The sequence below is a fragment of the Coregonus clupeaformis genome, chromosome 31 (assembly GCF_020615455.1).
Source record: "Coregonus clupeaformis isolate EN_2021a chromosome 31, ASM2061545v1, whole genome shotgun sequence".
NCBI lineage: Eukaryota > Metazoa > Chordata > Actinopteri > Salmoniformes > Salmonidae > Coregonus > Coregonus clupeaformis.
Genome location: NC_059222.1, coordinates 13,975,262 through 13,995,767, shown reverse-complemented (window position 1 = coordinate 13,995,767; position 20,506 = coordinate 13,975,262). Strand labels below are relative to the sequence as shown.

At 44.5% G+C, this 20,506-nt stretch overlaps 1 protein-coding gene across 2 annotated transcripts in view; it reads left to right on the top strand.

Annotated features, from left to right (window-relative positions):
- Nucleotides 1-20,506, top strand: part of tanc2b (tetratricopeptide repeat, ankyrin repeat and coiled-coil containing 2b) — a 261,716-nt gene that overhangs the window by 198,061 nt on the left and 43,149 nt on the right. For both annotated transcript variants that reach the window (XM_045209787.1, XM_045209788.1), the window contains 4 exons: nucleotides 770-974; nucleotides 2,618-2,875; nucleotides 8,739-8,870; nucleotides 20,024-20,059. In XM_045209787.1, the coding sequence (XP_045065722.1) occupies nucleotides 770-974; nucleotides 2,618-2,875; nucleotides 8,739-8,870; nucleotides 20,024-20,059 (631 nt within the window). The remainder of the gene's footprint in view (nucleotides 1-769; nucleotides 975-2,617; nucleotides 2,876-8,738; nucleotides 8,871-20,023; nucleotides 20,060-20,506) is intronic.

Below are 20,506 nucleotides of genomic sequence, written 5' to 3'. Positions count from 1 at the left end.
TGGGGTTGAGTTGAGGCTATGTGAGGGGGAGCCATGGTCTTCTACAGTAGATCAAGTGTATTTGTCATATGCACATGATACACATGGTACACAGTACAATGAAATGCTTTCTTGCAGGTTCACCTCTCAACAATGCGACAAAATAAGCGTAAGTAAGTTAAGCATAATAAAAAATAAGCTCAATGGAATAAAAATGGAGTACATTTAGCAGAAATATAAATACAAGGATGGACTCAAACTCATTTACAGTAGGATGTTTACACAGTATATTTGCACAATAAACCTGTTTTTTTAAGCACTACAGCAGCTACATGAATTGAGTGTCCTCTACCTTTGACTTTACAAATAATGACACTGTGTGTGTGCGCGTGTAGATTAGCCATGCCAGTAACATTGTGACAGGTAACATCCAATGGGAGCAGGGCAGGGGCAGGAACTGTTTAAAGCTCTCTCTCTCTCTCAGCAAGGCTGTGGAGTCAATCTGCTGCTAGAGATCAAATGGAAGCTTCAGTACTATTGGTCCCAGACAATTATACACCTACACAGAACCCTAAGACAGTAGCATGGTTTCCAGTTTCCACTACCAGGCTCAGTGCTTACTAGCGCCAGAGATGTTTGAAACCGAGAGACTCAACATGTGATTACTTCCTCCATTACCTTGTGGTGGTAATTTGCTCCTCTCCTATTGATGGTGGTCTCATTCGTCTTGGTTTTCTGGGGTGTGTGTGTGTGTGGGCGTGGGCACTGACTGTGTGTATTTCTCCTCCAGGACCTGGCTGGTAACCAGAGGATCAGTCCGTGCTCCACCCTGACCAGCAGCACAGCCTCCCCCCCGGCCGGCTCCCCCTGCTCCACCCTGCCGCCCGGCGCCGATGGTGCCATGCCCGGGGGTAACCAGGGCAACAAGGACCATGCCTACGGATCTGTCACCAGCCCCACCTCCACCCTAGAGAGCCGGGACAGCGGCATCATCGGTGAGGGGGATGGACTATATACACACACACACACACACATGAACGCACGCATGCAAAAACACAACAATACTGTAGCTTTTCATGTATACTATACTACAGACATTTACAGTGCATTCTGAAATTATTCAGACCCCTTCCCTTTTTCCAAATGTTGTTACGTTACAGCCTTATTCTAAAATGTATTGAATAAAAAAAAATCTCATCAATCTACAAACAATACCCCATAATGACAAAGCGAAAACAGGTTTTTAGAAATGTTTGCAAATGTATTAAAATAAAATTTGAAATACCTTATTTACATACGTTTTCAGAACCTTTGCTATGAGACTCGAAATTGAGCTCAGGTGCATCCTGTTTCCATTGATCATCCTTGAGATGTTTCTACAACTTGATTGGAATCCACATGTGGTAAATTCAATTGATTGGACATGATTTGGAAAGGCACACGCCTGTCTATATAAGGTGCCACAGTTGACAGTGCATGTCAGAGTAAAAACCAAGCCATGAGGTCGAAGGAATTGCCGTAGAGCTCCGAGACAGGATTGTGTCGAGGCACAGATCTGGGGAAGGGTACCAAAATTTTTTTACAGCATTGAAGGTCCCCAAGAACACAGTGGCCTCCATCATTCTTAAATGGAAGAAGTTTGGAACCACCAAGACTATTAATTCTGACAGGGGTCTAGAGTTCCTCTGTGGAGATGGGAGAACCTTCCAGAAGGACAACCATCTCTGCAGCACTCCACCAATCAGGCTTTTATGGTAGAGTGGCCAGACGGAAGCCACTCCTCAGTAAAAGGCACATGACAGCCCGCTTGGAGTTTGCCATAAGGCACCTAAAGGACTCTCAGACCATGAGAAACAAGATTCTCTGGTCTGATGAAACCAAGATTGAACTCATTGGCCTGAATGCCAAGCGTCACTTCTGGAGGAAACCTGGCACCATCCCTACGGTGAAGCATGGTGGTGGCAGCATCATGCTGTGGGGATGTTTTTCAGCGGCAGGGACTGGGAGACTAGTCAGGATCGAGGGAAAGATGAATGGAGTAAAGTACAGAGAAATCCTCGATGAAAACCTGCTCCAGAGCGCTCAGGTCCTCAGACTGGGGCGAGGGTTCACCTTCCAACAGGACAACGACCCTAAGCACACAGCCAAGACAGCGCAGGAGTGGCTTCGGCACACGTCTCTGAATGTCCTTGAGTGGCCCAGTCAGAGCCCGTACTTGAACCTGATCGAACATCTCAGGAGAGACCTGAAAATAGCTGTGCAGCGACGCTCCCCATCCAACCTGACAGAGCTTGAGAGGATCTGCTGAGAAGAATGGGAGAAACTCCCCAAAAACAGATTGTAGCGTCATACCCAAGAAGATTCGATGCTGTAATCGCTGCCAAAGGTGCTTCAACAAAAATCTGTTTTTGCGTCATTATGGGTATTGTGTGTAGATTGATGAAGGGGAAAAAATTATTTAATCAATTTTAGAATAAGGCTGTAACACAATGTGGAGACAGTCAAGGGGTCTGAATACTTTCCGAATGCACTGTACGTGATTGGTTGTGACGTTGGGTCATCAAGCATGGTCGTAGCAGAGGCAACCCCTCCTTCCCTTCACTCTGACCCCTCTACTCCCTTTGTTCCTTCCTTCCAGCCACCCTGACCAGCTACTCGGAGAACGCTGAGCGGGGGGGTAAATATGGTGAGGGGGGTTTCTCACGCGGCAGTAACCTGAAGTTGTGGCAGAGCCAGAAGTCTGGCACTGACTCGTTCCTCTACCGTGTGGACGAGAACATGGCTGCCTCCACCTACAGTCTCAACAAGATCCCAGAGAGACACCTGGACAGCATGTCCTCCCACTCCGCTCACTCCATCCCTCTGTACCTCATGCCTCGCCCTAACTCTGTCGCAGGTGAATCCTACCCTCTTCCTCTCTCTTCCTGCTTGGTCTGTTCCTACTGTACACACATATCCTAACCTTTGACCTATGACTTTGACCTACAGCTTAAGCTTGACTGCGACCTTATGCAGTGTCCTTCCTCCCTGTTTATCTAAACGGCGCACGATAATGATGACAGTCTCATTCTCAACATATAGTGCTCTATTGTTTGATTCCAGGAAAAAAATGTTTTTCCACATTCTGTCAATTTTATCTGAATGTTGAGGGGAACGTTACGTAGAAAAGGTACTCTACCGGTCAAAAGTTTTAGAACACCTACTCATTCAAGGGTTTTTCTTAATTTTTTACTATTTTCTACATTGTAGAATAATAGTGAAGACATCAAAACTATGAAATAACACATATGGAATCATGTAGTAACAAAAAAGTGTTAAACAAATCAAAATATATTTTATATTTGTTTTTCAAATAGCCACCCTTTGCCTTGATGACAGCTTTGCACACTCTTGGCATTCTCTCAACCAGCTTCACCTGGAATGCTTTTCCAACAGTCTTGAAGGAGTTCCCACATATGCTGAGCACTTGTTGGCTGCTTTTCCATCACTCTGCGGTCAGACTTATCCCAAACCATCTCAATTTGGTTGAGGTCGGGGGATTGTGGAGGCCAGGTCATCTAATGCAGCACTCCATCACTCTCCTTCTTGGTAAAATAGCCTGGAGGTGTGTTGGGTCATTGTCCTGTTGAAAAACAAATGATAGTCCCACTAAGCCCAAACCAGATGGGATGGCGTATCGCTGCAGAATGATGTGGTAGCCATGCTGGTTAAGTGTGCCTTCAATTCTAAATAAATCACAGACAGTGTCACCAGCAAAGCACCCCCATACCTCCTCCTCCATGCTTTTCGGTGGGAAATACACATGCGGAGATCATCCGTTCATCCACACCGTGTCTCATAAAGACACAGCGGTTGGAATCAGAAATCTCAAATTTGGACTCCAGACCAAAGGACAAATTTCCACCGGTCTAATGTCCATTGTTCGTGTTTCTTGGCCCAAGCAAGTCTCTTCTTATTATTGGGGTCTTTTGGTAGTGGTTTCTTTGCAGCAATTCGATCATAAAGGCCGGATTCACACAGTCTCCTCTGAACAGTTGATGTTGAGATGTGTCTGTTACTTGAACTCTGTGAAGCATTTATTTGGGCTGCAATTTCTGAGGCTGGTAACTCTAATGAACTTATCCTCTGCAGCAGAGGACTAGCCGGTGCCCCCGCACATTGACTCTGTACCGGTACCCCCTGTATGTAGCCTCTCTACTGTTATTTTATTTTACTGCTGCTCTTTAGTTATTTGCTTTTTTAAATTTTACTTTTTCTTTAAAAACTGCATTGTTGGTTAAGGGCTTGTAAGTAAGCATTTCACTGTAATGTCTACACCTGTTGTATTCGGCGCATGTGGCAAATAAATTTTGATTTGATTTGAGAGGTAACTCTGGGTCTTCCATTCCTGTGGCAGTCCTCATGAGAGCCAGTTTCATCATAGCGCTTGATGTTTTTTGCGACTGCACTTGAAGAAACGTTTAAAGTTATTGAAATTTTCCAGAGTGACTGACCTTCATGTCTTAAAATAATGATGGACTGTCGTTTCTCTTTGCTTATTTGAGCTGTTCTTGCCGTAATACGGACTTGGTCTTTTACCAAATAGGGCTGTCTTCTGTATAACCCCCCTACCTTGTCACAACACAACTGATTGGCTCAAACACATTAAGAAGGAAAGAAATTCCACAAATTAACTTTTAAGAAGGCACACCTATTAATTGAAATGCATTCCAGGTGACTACCTCATGAAGCTGGTTGAGAGAATGCCAAGAGTGTGCAAAGCTGTCATCAAGGCAAAGGGTGGCTAGAAAATAGTAAAAATAAAAAATAAACCTTGAATGAGTAGGTGTTCTAAAACTTTTGACCGGTAGTGTATGTGTGTCTAATTGTGACACTTATGGCATGCCTCAAATAGCTTCTTCCCCAAAGTATGGCTAATTGCATCTTAAAATGTGAAGTTACATAACAGGCTGCCATTCCTGATGGATCTTATTGTATTATTGTCCCGTTATTCAGAGCCGAGACATTCATGGGAGATGAGCTGTATTATTGAGCCTTCCCTTCAGATGTTACAGTATTGCAAAGATGCAGTGTGGTTCCGACATAGAATAGGCTTTATTCCAATGTAATTACTAACATACCACTTAGAATGAATTCCCAGTGTTTTGTTTCATTCTTAGCAGTGTGCTACAGTTTCACTAAAAGGAGTAATATACCTCACCTCATATATGACATTGTCTGTCTGACAGGTAGAGGGTGTACAGACAGTGGTTTAGATTGAATGAGCTTTAATGTATTCTCCTGCTTCAATAATGAGTCCTTGAAAAAAGACAGAGCAGTCAGGAGGAGTGGGCTCAAGAGCTGCTCGAGAAATAACATTATGTGAGATGAGGTGAGAGAATGAAGGAGGGAGGGAGAGGAACGAAAGAACGAGAGATTTATTTTATCCAGGCCTACAGTAGAATGATCCTTGAGAGTGCTGGAATGGGACTGAGAAGGAGGAGAGAAATAGATGCGTTAGGAAGAAGGGAAAGAGGGAGAGCTATCGCCTCCACAAAGGGGAAGAAGAGCGAGGGATGGAAGAAAGGAGGGAGGAGAGGAGGCCGTGGATTGGCTGGTCTCCCACGGCAGAGGAACATCAGAGCTTCAGGCATTAACCATTTCTATCCCCCTGAGTCACTGAGAGTGAGAGGGAGAGGGAGAGAGACACGGCTTTGAAGTGCAGGAGGAGAGAACTGGCTGAGAACATGGAGTGAGAGGAAAGGGAGGCTGAGGAGGTGGGAAAGGAGGAGAGAGAGGGTGAAGGAGGGAGGAAATATATCATCTTAAAGGAGGATTCCTTTTCAGTCTCTTTCACAGTCATCTCAGTAGTATTTTAAGTGGAATAGAACAGAAATGAATAGAAACCTCTCATTGAAAAATGTACTTTCTCCTCAAACTCTTTGGCCTTGAAGACCAGACTAATAAAACATAATCAGACCATGCCATTCTTTAGAATTTTCAGCTCTGTAGATATTAATAATTTAGGGTAGGTCCAAAATAGGGTCCAATTTGGTATGCAACCTGTATTGTGGAAATATTACACTAGAAATGTCAATACCTCTATTTACCCTCGTAAAGGGAGAGGGAGATTGCATCACATTTTAGAGGAGACAATAGCATTTAGTTCATTTCTGAAATGTGTTGTGGGATAACTGGCTGGACTGTTGAGGTCTCAGGCCTGGCCTACTGCCCAGCCTGGATGTATATCAGAGAGCAGCAATGTTCCTGGACTTGTGTGTTATCACTGGGTTGTTAAAGCAGGAACACGCACACGCGCATTCACGCACACAGCTGGGCAGGGTCTCCACCATGCTATTCAGCGCCAAGAGTCATTTCATCATGATGTCTCTCTCCTCTCTCTGGTTTTTCCCTCCATTTCCACTGAGCACGCTAGTTGTGCTGTCTTAGCTGCATTGGCACAGACACACACTGAGGAGTCATAGCACCTGCCTTCTGCATTGCTGATAGATAGTGAACTCAACTCACAACTCAGTCCTCCTCAGATTGAAACCCAGTTGAAGAAAGGGAGAGTTTGAGCTTAGCTTCTGACTGTTGTCAGACCACAGCCTCAACGAAGGATGTGATGGTAACATTAGATGTGCTAATGCTCAGCCAAATAGGAGGGAGGGAGGGAGGGGGAGGAAGAGAGAGAGGGAGAGAGAGATTCACTACTCTACTACAGCATGGAGGTCAATCAGTCAATCACACCTTGAGGCACTGTCTTCTTTGAAACTGAATAGATCCACAGATGCATCATGGAGTGAGGAAAGAGAGGGAGGGGGTCAAACATGGCTCCTATTGACACCCTCTCAGATCAGCCCTAACTCGTCAGTAGCATCTCTCCAGGCAAACTGGACCCAGGTTGGAAGTACAATATAATCCACAGGGAGAGATCTAGAGAGGTCTGCTGGGATCAGATCAGTCTAACACTGGTCTCTTCCTCCTCTGTCCCTGCTGTCTGTCCGTCTCAGAGGGTTCCCCTCCCAGCAGCTTGTGTGCAGCACCAGCTCAGTGTTAATGCTCCAGTAGCATATTTCCTAAGCCAACCATTATCTTTGACCTTGTGTCTTGGTTTAGTGGTAACCTGGACCCAGATCTGTTTGTGCTGTCTTGCCAACTCTTATGGTCATTGTCATGCCAAACATGCAGGCTATTCAGCACAAATGAACCAGGCTAGTTTAGTGGTAGTGGTAGTACGAGTGGCGTTTCTTACCCCTGCTGTGTCCCAAATGACACCCTATTTCCTATTTAGTGCACTAGTTGTTTTTACCAGGGCCCATAGGGCTGTGAACAAAAGTAGTGCAATATATAGGGAATAGGGTGCAGATACCATCACCCAGTTCCATGACCATGGCCACCCCCATTCCAGTAAGGTCCAGGGCCAAGCCCCCAGCATTCCCAGCTGCTGTCTTCCCTCCATTTTGGGAAAGCTGTGCCGTGAGCCTCATCGTTGGTTGGCTCCATGGCTGGTTGGCTGTAGTGACTCACTGCAATCAGCAGCACAGACACACATGCTACTGGAGCATTAACACTGAGCTGGTGCTGCACACAAGCTGCTGGGAGGGGAACCCTCTGAGACGGACAGACAGCAGGGACAGAGGAGGAAGAGACCAGTGTTAGACTGATCTGATCCCAGCAGACCTCTCTAGATCTCTCCCTGTGGATTATATTGTACTTCCAACCTGGGTCCAGTTTGCCTGGATAGATGCTACTGACGAGTTAGGGCTGATCTGAGAGGGTGTCAATAGGAGCCATGCTTGACCCCCTCCCTCTCTTTCCTCACTCCATGATGCATCTGTGGATATATTCAGGTAGAGTTTCAAAGAAGACAGTGCCTCAAGGTGTGATTGACTGATTGACCTCCATGCTGTAGTAGAGTAGTGAATGTTTCTCTCTCTCTCTCTCTCTCTCTCTCTCTCTCTCTCTCTCTCTCTCTCTCTCTCTCTCTCTCTCTCTCTCTCTCTCTCTCTCTCTCTCTCTCTCTCTCTCTCTCTCTCTCTCTCTCTCTCTCTCTCTCTCTCTCTCTCTCTCTCTCTCTCTCTCTCTCTCTCTCTCTCTCTCTCTCTCTCTCTCTCTCTCTCTCTCTCTCCTGTGCTTGACTATTTGGCTGAGCATTAGCACATCTAATGTTACCATCACATCCTTCGTTGAGGCTGTGGTCTGACATTGCTGTAGACATCCCTTATTACTGACAGTTCACTTAGTCATAAATATGTCCTCCTCTGACTGGCTTTGAGGCTGCAGCTCCCACTGATTTGGTGGGTTGAGGGAACTGACCCCCCCGGCACACCCGCACACACACACACCAGCCTCTGTAATCTCATTGACGATGCAGTGGCCCCCAGAGCAGAGCTGGTCTGCAGACACAGCATAGTGTGAACAAGCAGCAGCAGCAGTGTTGGTGTGAAGGATTTTTCTCCATGAATAAGACATTTGTCTGCAGAGTTAATTAATCCACAGGGTCTGGGTGGCATCTGCCTCCTCTCACAAGCCCATGGAACAGCCGTTCAGAGGGATATGGGGGACAGGTCCATGTAACAGCCATATTGCATCCCTCCCTCCTGCCTTCCTCTCTAAACTTTACTGTGAACTTACTCAGTCTTGACGACCAAACCGCCTCAGGATACTGGCATGAGCTAGTATAATGCTGTATGTGAATCAAAGCTAACGGTTTATTTCTCTCCTCTCCTCTCCTTTCCCCACCTGTCTTACACACACACACACACACACTCCCTCAGCCACCAGCTCGGCTCACCTGGAGGACCTGGCCTACCTGGATGATCAGAGACACACTCCGCTGCGCACGTCGATGCGCATGAATCGGCAGAACACACACACCGGGCCAGGCCACACCCAGACCGACCTCAGAGGTAAGACAGGAACACTATAACCCTTCAGAAAAGACAGGTTGCTTCCCAAATGACACCCTATTATCTATATACAGTTGAAGTCGAAAGTTTACATACACCTTAGCCAAATATATTTAAACTTGTTTAACTTGGGTCAAACATTTTGGGTAGCCTTCCACAAGCTTCCCACAATAAGTTGGGTGAATTTTGGCCCATTCCTCCTGACAGAGCTGGTGTAACTGAGTGAAGTTTGTAGGCCTCCTTGCTCGCACACGCTTTTTCAGTTCTGCCCACTCATTTTATATAGGATTGAGGTCATGGCTTTGTGATGGCCACTCCAACTCCTTGACTTTGTTTTCCTTAAGCCATTTTGCCACAACTTTGGAAGTATGCTTGGGGTTATTGTCCATTTGGAAGACCCATTTGCGACCAAGCTTTAACTTCCTGACTGATGTCTTGAGATGTTGTTTCAATATATCCACATAATTTTCCTTCCTCATGATGCCATCTATTTTGTGAAGTGCACCAGTCCCTCCTGCAGCAAAGCACCTCCACAGCATGATGCTGCCACCCCCGTGCTTCACGGTTGGGATGGTGTTCTTCGGTTTGCAAGCGCCCCCTTTTTCCTCCAAACATAACGATGGTCATTATGGCCAAACAGTTCTATTTTTGTTTCATCAGACCAGAGGACATTTCTCCAAAAAGTAAGATCTTTGTCCCCATGTGCAGTTGCAAACTGTAGTCTGGCCTTTTTATTGCGGTTTTGGAGCAGTGGATTCTTCCTTGCTGAGCAGCCTTTCAGGTTACGTCGATATAGGACTCGTTTTATTGTGGATATAGATATTTTTATACCTGTTTCCTCCAGCATCTTCACAAGGTCCTTTGCTGTTGTTCTGGGATTGATTTGCACTTTATGTACCAAAGTAAATTAATCTCTAGGAGACAGAACGCGTCTCCTTCCTGAGCAGTGTGACGGCTGCGTGGTCCCATGGTGTTTATACTTCGGTACTATTGTTTGTACAGATGAACGTAGTACCTTCAGGAGTTTGGAAATTGCTCCCAAGGATAAACCAGACTTGTGGAGGTCTACCATTTTTTTTCTGAGGTCTTGGCTGATTTTTTTTTTATTTTCTCATGATGTCAAGCAAAGAGGCACTGAGTTTGAAGGTAGGCCTTGAAATACATCCACAGGTACACCTCCAATTGACTCAAATTATGTCTATTAGTCTATCAGAAGCTTCTAAAGCCATGACATCATTTTCTGGAATTTTCCAAGCTGTTTAAAGGCACAGTCAACTTAGTGTATGTAAACTTCTGACCCACTGGAATTGTGATACAGTGAATTATAAGTGAAATAATCTGTCTGTAAACAATTGTTGGAAAAATTACTTGTGTCATGCACAAAGTAGATGTCCTAACCGACTTGCCAAAACTATAGTTTGTTAACAAGAAATTTGAGGAGTGGTTGAAAAACGAGTTTTAATGACTCCAACCTAAGTGTATGTAAACTTCCGACTTCAACTGTATAAGGCTCTGGTCAAAGGTGCACTATATAGGGAATAGGGTGCCATTTGGGATGCACCGACATAAATAGAAAGAGAGAGCAGACCGCCTCCTAGATCCAAGTGCAGTCAGTGCTTCTGTGTATGTGTGTGAGAGTTTTATGTTTTCGTATGCGTCAAGATGGGTTAGGTGAGCAGACTACTATGCTCCACTGCTTCATCTACAGACACCTCTATGACCGAGCAGAGCAATCTCTCTCTCCTCAATGAGTCCAGATATAATACACATGGAGCAGAGCACTCTCTCCTCAATGAGTCCACTGGCTCAATCAGCTCTGGGTCATCATGACAAGGACTGCATCACAAATGGCACCCTATTCCCTGTATAGTGCACTACTTTTGACCAGGACCAAAAGCAGTGCACTATGTAGGGAATAGGGTGACAATTGGGACAACCATAATGTTCTCCCCTCGCCATTATTCCTTCTTTACTTATTTAGCCACTAATGACCTCATCACAGTCTTCTGCCATCCAGTCATGCAGTATAGGGATACAGCAAGGTGCTGCCCCAAGTGCTTTTAAAGTTCCCACTTAGCTGTGTGTCTCCATAATGTAATAACACATCTACAAAATAATAATTATATCACATAAGCATTCCTGTGTGTGTGTGTGTGTGTGTGCGTGCGTGCTTGAGTCTGCGTGCGTGTGTGTGTGTGTGTGTGCGTGCGTGCTTGAGTCTGCGTGCGTGTGTGTGTGCGTGCGTGCTTGAGTCTGCGTGCTTGAGTCTGTGTGTGTGTGTGTGTGTGTGTGTGTGTGTGTGTGCGTGCGTGCGTGCGTGCGTGCTTGAGTGTGTGTGTGTGCTTCTGCGTGCGTGTGGGCTCCCCCTAACCAGCTGCAGAGTAGAGGGCTCTAGGCCTGGTACTCTCCGAGCTCTACAGCCACTTGTTTTTCTCCTCTCCTAAGCGCAGCCGAATGTGTTTACAAGCCGACCCACTGCATCCAAGAATGCTCCCTGCCTCTTCAGATCAGTGTTAGCAACCCTCCTGAGTAAACTACACCACTACACCTCCTTACTTCAGAGAGAGAGAGAGAGAGAGGGAGAGAGAGAGAGACTTACTTAACTAGTTGGTATGGCCGCACAGAGAGTTCTGAAGGAGAACAAATTGGCTGCTACAAAAGTAGGTATGGTCGCGAAGAGAGCAACACATTGTTACTATACTATAGTCAGTGGCGATTTTAGCATGTACAGTGAGGGAAAAAAGTATCTGATGCCCTGCTGATTTTGTACGTTTGCCCACTGACAAAGACATGATCAGTCTATACTTTTAATGGTAGGTTTATTTGAACAGTGAGAGACAGAATAACAACAAAAAAATCCAGAAAAACGCATGTCAAAAATGTTATAAATGTATTTGCATTTTAATGAGGGAAATAAGTATTTGACCCCTCTGCAAAACATGACTTAGTACTTGGTGGCAAAACCCTTGTTGGCAATCACAAAGGTCAGATGTTTCTTGTAGTTGGCCACCAGGTTTGCACACATCTCAGGAGGGGTTTTGTCCCACTCCTCTTTGCAGATCTTCTCCAAGTCATTAAGGTTTCGAGGCTGACGTTTGGCAACTCGAACCTTCAGCTCCCTCCACAGATTTTCTATGGGATTAAGGTCTGGAGACTGGCTAGGCCACTCCAGGACCTTAATGTGCTTCTTCTTGAGCCACTCCTTTGTTACCTTGGCCGTGTGTTTTGGGTCATTGTCATGCTGGAATACCCATCCACGACCCATTTTCAATGCCCTGGCTGAGGGAAGGAGGTTCTCACCCAAGATTTGACGGTACATGGCGCCGTCCATCGTCCCTTTGATGCGGTGAAGTTGTCCTGTCCCCTTAGCAGAAAAACACCCCCAAAGCATAATGTTTCCACCTCCATGTTTGATGGTGGGGATGGTGTTCTTGGGGTCATAGGCATCATTCCTCCTCCTCCAAACACGGCGAGTTGAGTTGATGCCAAAGAGCTCGATTTTGGTCTCATCTGACCACAACGCTTTCACCCAGTTCTCCTCTGAATCATTCAGATGTTCATTGGCAAACTTCAGACGGGCCTGTATATGTGCTTTCTTGAGCAGGGGGACCTTGCGGGCGCTGCAGGATTTCAGTCCTTCACGGCGTAGTGTGTTACCAATTGTTTTCTAGGTGACTATGGTCCCAGCCTCCTTGAGATCATTGACAAGATCCTCCCGTGTAGTTCTGGGCTGATTCCTCACCGTTCTCATGATCATTGCAACTCCACGAGGTGAGATCTTGCATGGAGCCCCAGGCCGATGGAGATTGACAGTTATTTTGTGTTTCTTCCATTTGCGAATAATCGTACCAACTGTTGTCACCTTCTCACCAAGCTGCTTGGCGATGGTCTTGTAGCCCATTCCAGCCTTGTGTAGGTCTACAATCTTGTCCCTGACATCCTTGGAGAGCTCTTAGGTCTTGGCCATGGTGGAGAGTTTGGAATCTGATTGATTGATTGCTTCTGTGGACAGGTGTCTTTTATACAGGTAACAAGCTGAGATTAGGAGCATTCCCTTTAAGAGTGTGCTCCTAATCTCAGCTCGTTACCTGTATAAAAGACACCTGGGAGCCAGAAATCTTTCTGATTGAGAGGGGGTCAAATACTTATTTCCCTCATTAAAATGCAAATCAATTTATAACATTTTTGACATGCGTTTTTCTGGATTTTTTTGTTGTTATTCTGTCTCTTACTATTCAAATAAACCTACCATTAAAATTATAGACTGATCATGTCTTTGTCAGTGGGCAAACATACAAAATCAGCAGGGGATCAAATACTTTTTTCCCTGACTGTACATCTTGGTGGGGCAAACAACAAATTTAAAGTGGGATGCATGCCAGCAAAGCCACTACACAACACAACACAACATTAATTGCACTATAACGGTGACAAACGGTGCCCACAAACTGTTAGGGCCAACATAAAGCTGTCCCAACATTTTACCACTGCTACACCTGGCTATCAGTGGAGCCTTGTCTGGCAGCGAAACAGTTCATTCAGCCTCATTTACTGCCTTTTAAAAAAACATAGATGATATAGCTAACTTGCTTAAACAAATGTGGTTTCTAATGACAATTGAGATACAAACTATGGCATAAGTGGACGACAAGCGGATAAGACTGTCAAGGGCTGATGTAAGTGTGGTGTGGAAGTCAGGCGCAGGACACCGAAGCTTAGTCCAACAAAGTTTACTAGTTAACCACTAGGCAAAAATACAATAAACGGCCTCAAAAACACACAGAGGCGAGCGATTACGCAAACTGTGCGTAAACTCCAAAACAACAAACAGAGCAAACACGCAGCACTAACTGACATGCGAAAAACAACACACAACCTAACCAATACAACACAGGCAACTTATAGAACACATAATCAGACACAAACGGACACAGGTGCAATAGACAGACAAAAGCAATCAACCATAGAAACATTCAACAGTGGCAGCTAGTACTCCGGGGACGACGAACGCCGAAGCCTGCCCGAACAAGGAGGAGGAGCAGCCTCGGCAGAATCCGTGACAAAGACGCAATCCATAATTTCAATTAAGACATTAATGAGCGAGCTAGGACGGATGTAGTCAATATAACTATTTGTTTAGCACTTTTGAAATGTACAGCGACAGAATTCAAAACATGAGCCGTTCTTACAGTGTTCTCCCTGTACACCAAGTCAGAACCGTAGGATAAATAAAGGGGGCATATAAGCAGACAATATTAAATGTAATCATTTAATATTGTAAGAGCTTTCATTAGCTCTTACAATATTAAATGATTACATTTCTCTAAAACAGGTTATAGGCTACATGTGCTATCTTCTGTATACCAACCCTACCTTGTCACAACACAACTGATTGGCTCAAACGCACTAAGAAGGAAAGAAATTCAACAAATTAACTTTTAACAAGGCACACCTGTTAATTGAAATCCATTCCAGGTGACTACCTCATGAAGCTGGTTGAGAGAATGTCAAGAGTGTGCAAAGCTGTCATCAAGGCAAAGGGTGGCTACTTTGAAGAATCTAAAATATAAAATATATTTTGATTTGTTTAACACTTTTTGGGTTACTACATGATTCCATGTGTGTTTCTTCATAGTTTTGATGTCTTCACTATTATTCTACAATGTAGATAATAGTACAAATAAAGAAAAGCCCTGGAATGAGTAGGTGTGTCCAAACTTTTGACTGGTACTGTATGTATGTATGTATATGTATGTATATATATATATGAAAATATATTATATATATATATATATATATATATATATATATATATATATATATATATATATATATATATATATAAACTCAGCAAAAAAAGAAACTTCCCTTTTTTCAGGACCCTGCCTTTCAAAGATAATTTGTAAAAATCCAAATAACTTCACAGATCTTCATTGTAAAGGGTTTAAACACTGTTTCCCATGCTTGTTCAATGAACCATAAACAATTAATGAACATACACCTGTGGAACGGTCGTTAAGACACTAACAGCTTACAGACGGTAGGCAATTAAGGTCACAGTTATGAAAACTTAGGACACTAAAGAGGCCTTTCTACTGACTCTGAAAAACACCAAAAGAAAGATGCCCAGGGTCCCTGCTCATCTGCATGAATGTGCCTTAGGCATGCTGCAAGGAAGCATGAGGACTGCAGATGTGGCCAGGGCATTAAATTGCAATGTCCGTACTGTGAGACGCCTAAGACAGCGCTACAGGGAGACAGGACGGACAGCTGATCATCCTCGCAGTGGCAGACCACGTGTAACAACACCTGCACAGGATCGGTACATCCGAACATCACACCTGCGGGACAGGTACAGGATGGCAAGAACAACTGCCCGAGTTACACCAGGAACGCACAATCCCTCCATCAGTGCTCAAACTGTCTGCAATAGGCTGAGAGAGGCTGGACTGAGGGCTTGTAGGCCTGTTGTAAGGCAGGTCCTCACCAGACATCACCGGCAACAATGTCGCCTATGGGCACAAACCCACCGTCGCTGGACCAGACAGGACTGGCAAAAAGTGCCCTTTACTGACGAGTCGCGGTTTTGTCTCACCAGGGGTGATGGTCGGATTCGCGTTTATAGTCGAAGGAATGAGTGTTACACCGAGGCCTGTACTCTGGAGCGGGATCGATTTGGAGGTGGAGGGCCCGTCATGGTCTGGGGCGGTGTGTCACAGCATCATAGGACTGAGCTTGTTGTCATTGCAGGCAATCTCAACGCTGTGCGTTACAGGGAAGACATCCTCCTACCCCATGTGGTACCCTTCCTGCAGGCTCATCCTGACATGACCCTCCAGCATGACAATGCCATCAGCCATACTGATCGTTATGTGGGTGATTTCCCGCAAGACAGGAATGTCAGTGTTCTGCCATGGCCAGCGAAGAGCCCGGATCTCAATCCCATTGAGCACGTCTGGGACCTGTTGGATCGGAGGGTGAGGGCTAGGGCCATTCCCCCCAGAAATGTCCGGGAACTTGCAGGTGCCTTGGTGGAAGAGTGGGGTAACATCTCACAGCAAGAACTGGCAAATCTGGTGCAGTCCATGAGGAGATGCACTACAGTACTTAATGCAGCTGGTGGCCACACCAGATACTGACTGTTACTTTTGATTTTGACCCTCCCTTTGTTCAGGGACACATTATTCAATTTCTGTTAGTCACATGTCTGTGGAACTTGTTCAGTTTATGTCTCAGTTGTTGAATCTTATGTTCATACAAATATTTACACATGTTAGGTTTGCTGAAAATAAACGCAGTTGAAAGTGAGAGGACGTTTCTTTTTTTGCTGAGTTTATACAGTTGAAGTCTGGAGTTTACATACACTTAGGTTGGAGTCATTAAAACTTGTTTTTCAACCTCTCCTCAAATTTCTTGTTAACAAACTATAGTTTTGGCAAGTCGGTTAGGACATCTACTTTGTGCATGACACAAGTAATTTTTCCAACAATTGTTTACAGACAGATTATTTCACTTATAATTCACTGTATCACAATTCCAGTGGGTCAGAAGTTTACATACACTAAGTTGACTGTGCCTTTAAACAGCTTGGAAAATTCCAGAAAATGATGTCATGGCTTTAGAAGCTTCTGATAGGCTAATTGACATAATTTGAGTCAATTGGAGGTGTACCTGTAGATGTATTTCAAGGCGTACCTTCAAACTCAGTGCCTCTTTGCTTGACATGATGGGAAAATGAAAAGAAATCAGCCAAGACCTCAGAAAAAAATGGTAGACCTCCACAAGTCTGGTTTATCCTTGGGAGCAATTTCCAAACTCCTGAAGGTACTACGTTCATCTGTACAAACAATCGTACCGAAGTATAAACACCATAGGACCACGCAGCCGTCACACCGCTCAGGAAGGAGACGCGTTCTGTCTCCTAGAGATGAACGTACTTTGGTGCGAAAAGTGCAAATCAATCCCAGAACAACAGCAAAGGACCTTGTGAAGATGCTGGACGAAACAGGTACAAAAGTATCTATATCCACAGTAAAACGAGTCCTATATCGACGTAACCTGAAAGGCTGCTCAGCAAGGAAGAAGCCACTGCTCCAAAACCACAATAAAAAGGCCAGACTACGGTTTGCAACTGCACATGGGGACAAATATCTTACTTTTTGGAGAAATGTCCTCTGGTCTGATGAAACAAAAATAGAACTGTTTAGCCATAATGACCATCGTTATGTTTGGAGGAAAAAGGGGGCTGCTTGCAAACCGAAGAACACCATCATCCCAACCGTGAAGCACGGGGGTGGCAGCATCATGCTGTGGGGGTGCTTTGCTGCAGGAGGGACTGGTGCACTTCACAAAATAGATGGCATCATGAGGAAGGAAAATTATGTGGATATATTGAAGCAACATCTCAAGACATCAGTCAGGAAGTTAAAGCTTGGTCGCAAATGGGTCTTCCAAATGGACAATGACCCCAAGCATACTTCCAAAGTTGTGGCAAAATGGCTTAAGGACAACAAAGTCAAGGTGTTGGAGTGGCCATCACAAAGCCCTGACCTCAATCCTATATAAAATGAGTGGGCAGAACTGAAAAAGCGTGTGCGAGCAAGGAGGCCTACAAACTTCACTCAGTTACACCAGCTCTGTCAGGAGGAATGGGCCAAAATTCACCCAACTTATTGTGGGAAGCTTGTGGAAGGCTACCCGAAACGTTTGACCCAAGTTAAACTATTTAAAGGCAATGCTACCAAATACTAATTGAGTGTATGTAAACTTCTGATCCACTCGGAATGTGATGAAATCATTCTCTCTACTATTATTCTGACATTTCACATTCTTAAAATAAAGTGGTGATCCTAACTGACCTAAGACAAGGAATTGTTACTAGGATTAAATGTCAGGAATTGTTAAAAACTGAGTTTAAATGTATTTGGCTAAGGTGTATGTAAACTTCCGACTTCAACTGTATATAGTTAGCTGAAAATGTGGGGCTCAAAACAGGTGGGGCTCGCCACTGACTATAGTGAGTATGTATGAGAGGGTTGTTGTGCTAGTCAGATGCTAACCAAATGCTGAAGCGTCCTCCCTGGTTGGCACTGCTTCACTTCCTTTGTTTTATGTTGTTTGATGCTGTCAGGGAAATCAAGGAACTAGCTCAGTGATGCTGTTTTAAGCCCAGTGAGTGAGTCAGAGTGAAGATAGCAGGGAGAAGAGATTTATGTGTCCCAAATGGCTCCCTATTTAGTGAACTACTTTTGATCAGGGCCCATAGGGGTCTGGTCAAAAGTAGTGCACTAGATAGGGAATAGGGTGCCATTTAGCTTAGCTAGAGATGGTGATAGACCTGGTGAATCAGGCAGATGCAGTTTCTTACATTGCCGCCCACCTAATACATTAATTCTAGACACACATGCAGGCACAAAAATCCATCCATGCACGCACACACAGACACACACACACAGACACACACACACATCTGTGGAGTAGAGCTGTCTGGGCCTAATGTAACCCTGGTCCTTCATTTGGAGCAGACTGAAGTACCACTCCTCCTCACCTCCTTCCATTCTTTCATCCTCCCCTGCTCTGAGTCATCCTCACCTGGTGAATAATTAAAGTGTCTGAGTGAGCCTTTCGGTCTGGACACACACACACGCAGTGATACCACTCCGTCTAGCTGGCCAGGGGGAGAGGAGAGGGAGCACAGTGATCACTAGGCTTATACCTCTCACAGCCTTGCCTAAGCAGGAAGTGATGCAGCACCAGATACAGCACCCCCCACAGACACACTTTTGTGTGTGTGTTTGTGTGTCTGTGTGTGTGTGTCTGTGTGTTTCAACTACAGCAGCCCCCACAGACCCGCTCCCTGCTCCCTCCTTCCTGCTCACAACATGGCAGCCATGTTTCTAGGATTTTATCACCTTGCAGCATACCAACAGTGGCACTATGACTTAGCTAATAGGCCTAATGCTTAATGGTCTTTGCCATAGACAACTGCTAGTGCTGAGTAGTGTCTTATATGAGGTGATTACAGTGGGAGAGGAGAGAGCTGTACTGGTGCTGGCATTTAGTCACTTAATGAGATTAGCACCACTTAATGCAGGGCACCGTATCTGCTATCCCCGGTGCCTGGTCTAACTAACTCACAGTGAAGAGAAAGTGTTTGGTGTTTTAGTTTTTTCCATTACTGATATCTACGACACTCTTTCATAGTCTATGAGATTTTATTAATCAGTTTTAGGATCAATTCATGGATATCAATGCAGAAAAGATTTTAGATGGTTTACTGCATCAGTCCCAGCAACTGTTTTATGCCAAGGCTCAGTGTGTGTGTGTCCGTGTGTCTCTGTGTCTCTGTCTGTGTGGCCGTGTTTGTGTATTGTCTGTTTTTGTTTGCAGTGATTCAGCTAAATCGAGGTTATCAAATTGTGTTAGATTGCATATACATAATATATTGTGCTGCTGATGTCAGGCTATATTCACATATCTAAAGTAGCTTTTTCCCCATGTATATCTATACTACTGCATCCATTCTTCCCATTTTGTTATTATTATTATTATTATTATTGGCTTAGCTGTAAAACATGCTTGGCCCAGCACTTTGTACATTTTGGGAAGGAATATATTATATAAATATCAGGAATTGGAGCTCATTATATTATGATGCTCCTTATGTAACACACACACACACACACAATTTATCACACATGTTCTCCCCAGCCCTGACTCATGGTCTGTCTATTGCATTTATGTTGTACTGTGTCGCCTGCCCTAAACCAATAGATAGATATCACTTGACCACAGGATATTTCTTTCTGGGAGTGTACTGCCTTACAATAGATGGATCTGGAGATTAGGATGGAGTCAAATCCTCCATTTTATATCATATTAGTTGATATCTGATGCTGCAGTCTCCATCTCCACATGCAGCTCTCTGTACCAGGGTTGGGGGCCGGTTCCATATACCAGTTCTTCATTGGAATTGGAATTTCAGTTATTTCCTGAATTGATTTAATTGAAATGTAATTGACCTTTGACCACCAACCCTGCTCTGCACCAGTAGCATACTGCACACGGCTGCCAGGTTCCATTCTGTTATTCTTTCCATGTCCCTATCTGTTCTCTCATTGCCTCCTCTTTTCTCTAACTTCTGTTTGTCTCAGCTTCTGCTAACAACCATGCCTGGCAATCCCAATCACGTAAGTTTACTTTACTTTTATCTGGTTACATGTCTTGTAACATGCCTTTTGTCCAGGTTTCCACTGATGTTGTTTCAGATAACACAGCTAACTGTAAAGTTAAGAGAATCTGTCCTAAGAGACACAGAAGTAGGACTCCTGTTTAGATTTGGTCCTTCTCTCATCTCCAGACATATATTTTAGTCCGAACATAGTTTACATCCATTTGTTTTTAATTCTACACGTGTTCAGATGAAGGGATGCCCAGACAGTCTTTGAAAGACCAGACATTTATCTAATGACTCCCCCTAGTGAGGAAAAATAATAGTATTTGTGTTAGGACATACAGGTTTTATATGTGTAACAAATAAATATTTTCCTTGAATCCCTTCTCTGCCACACATGATTACAGTAGTGATTACAGCAGTAGGTGGAGGTCCCATGACAGTCAGGACTCACTATAGGCCA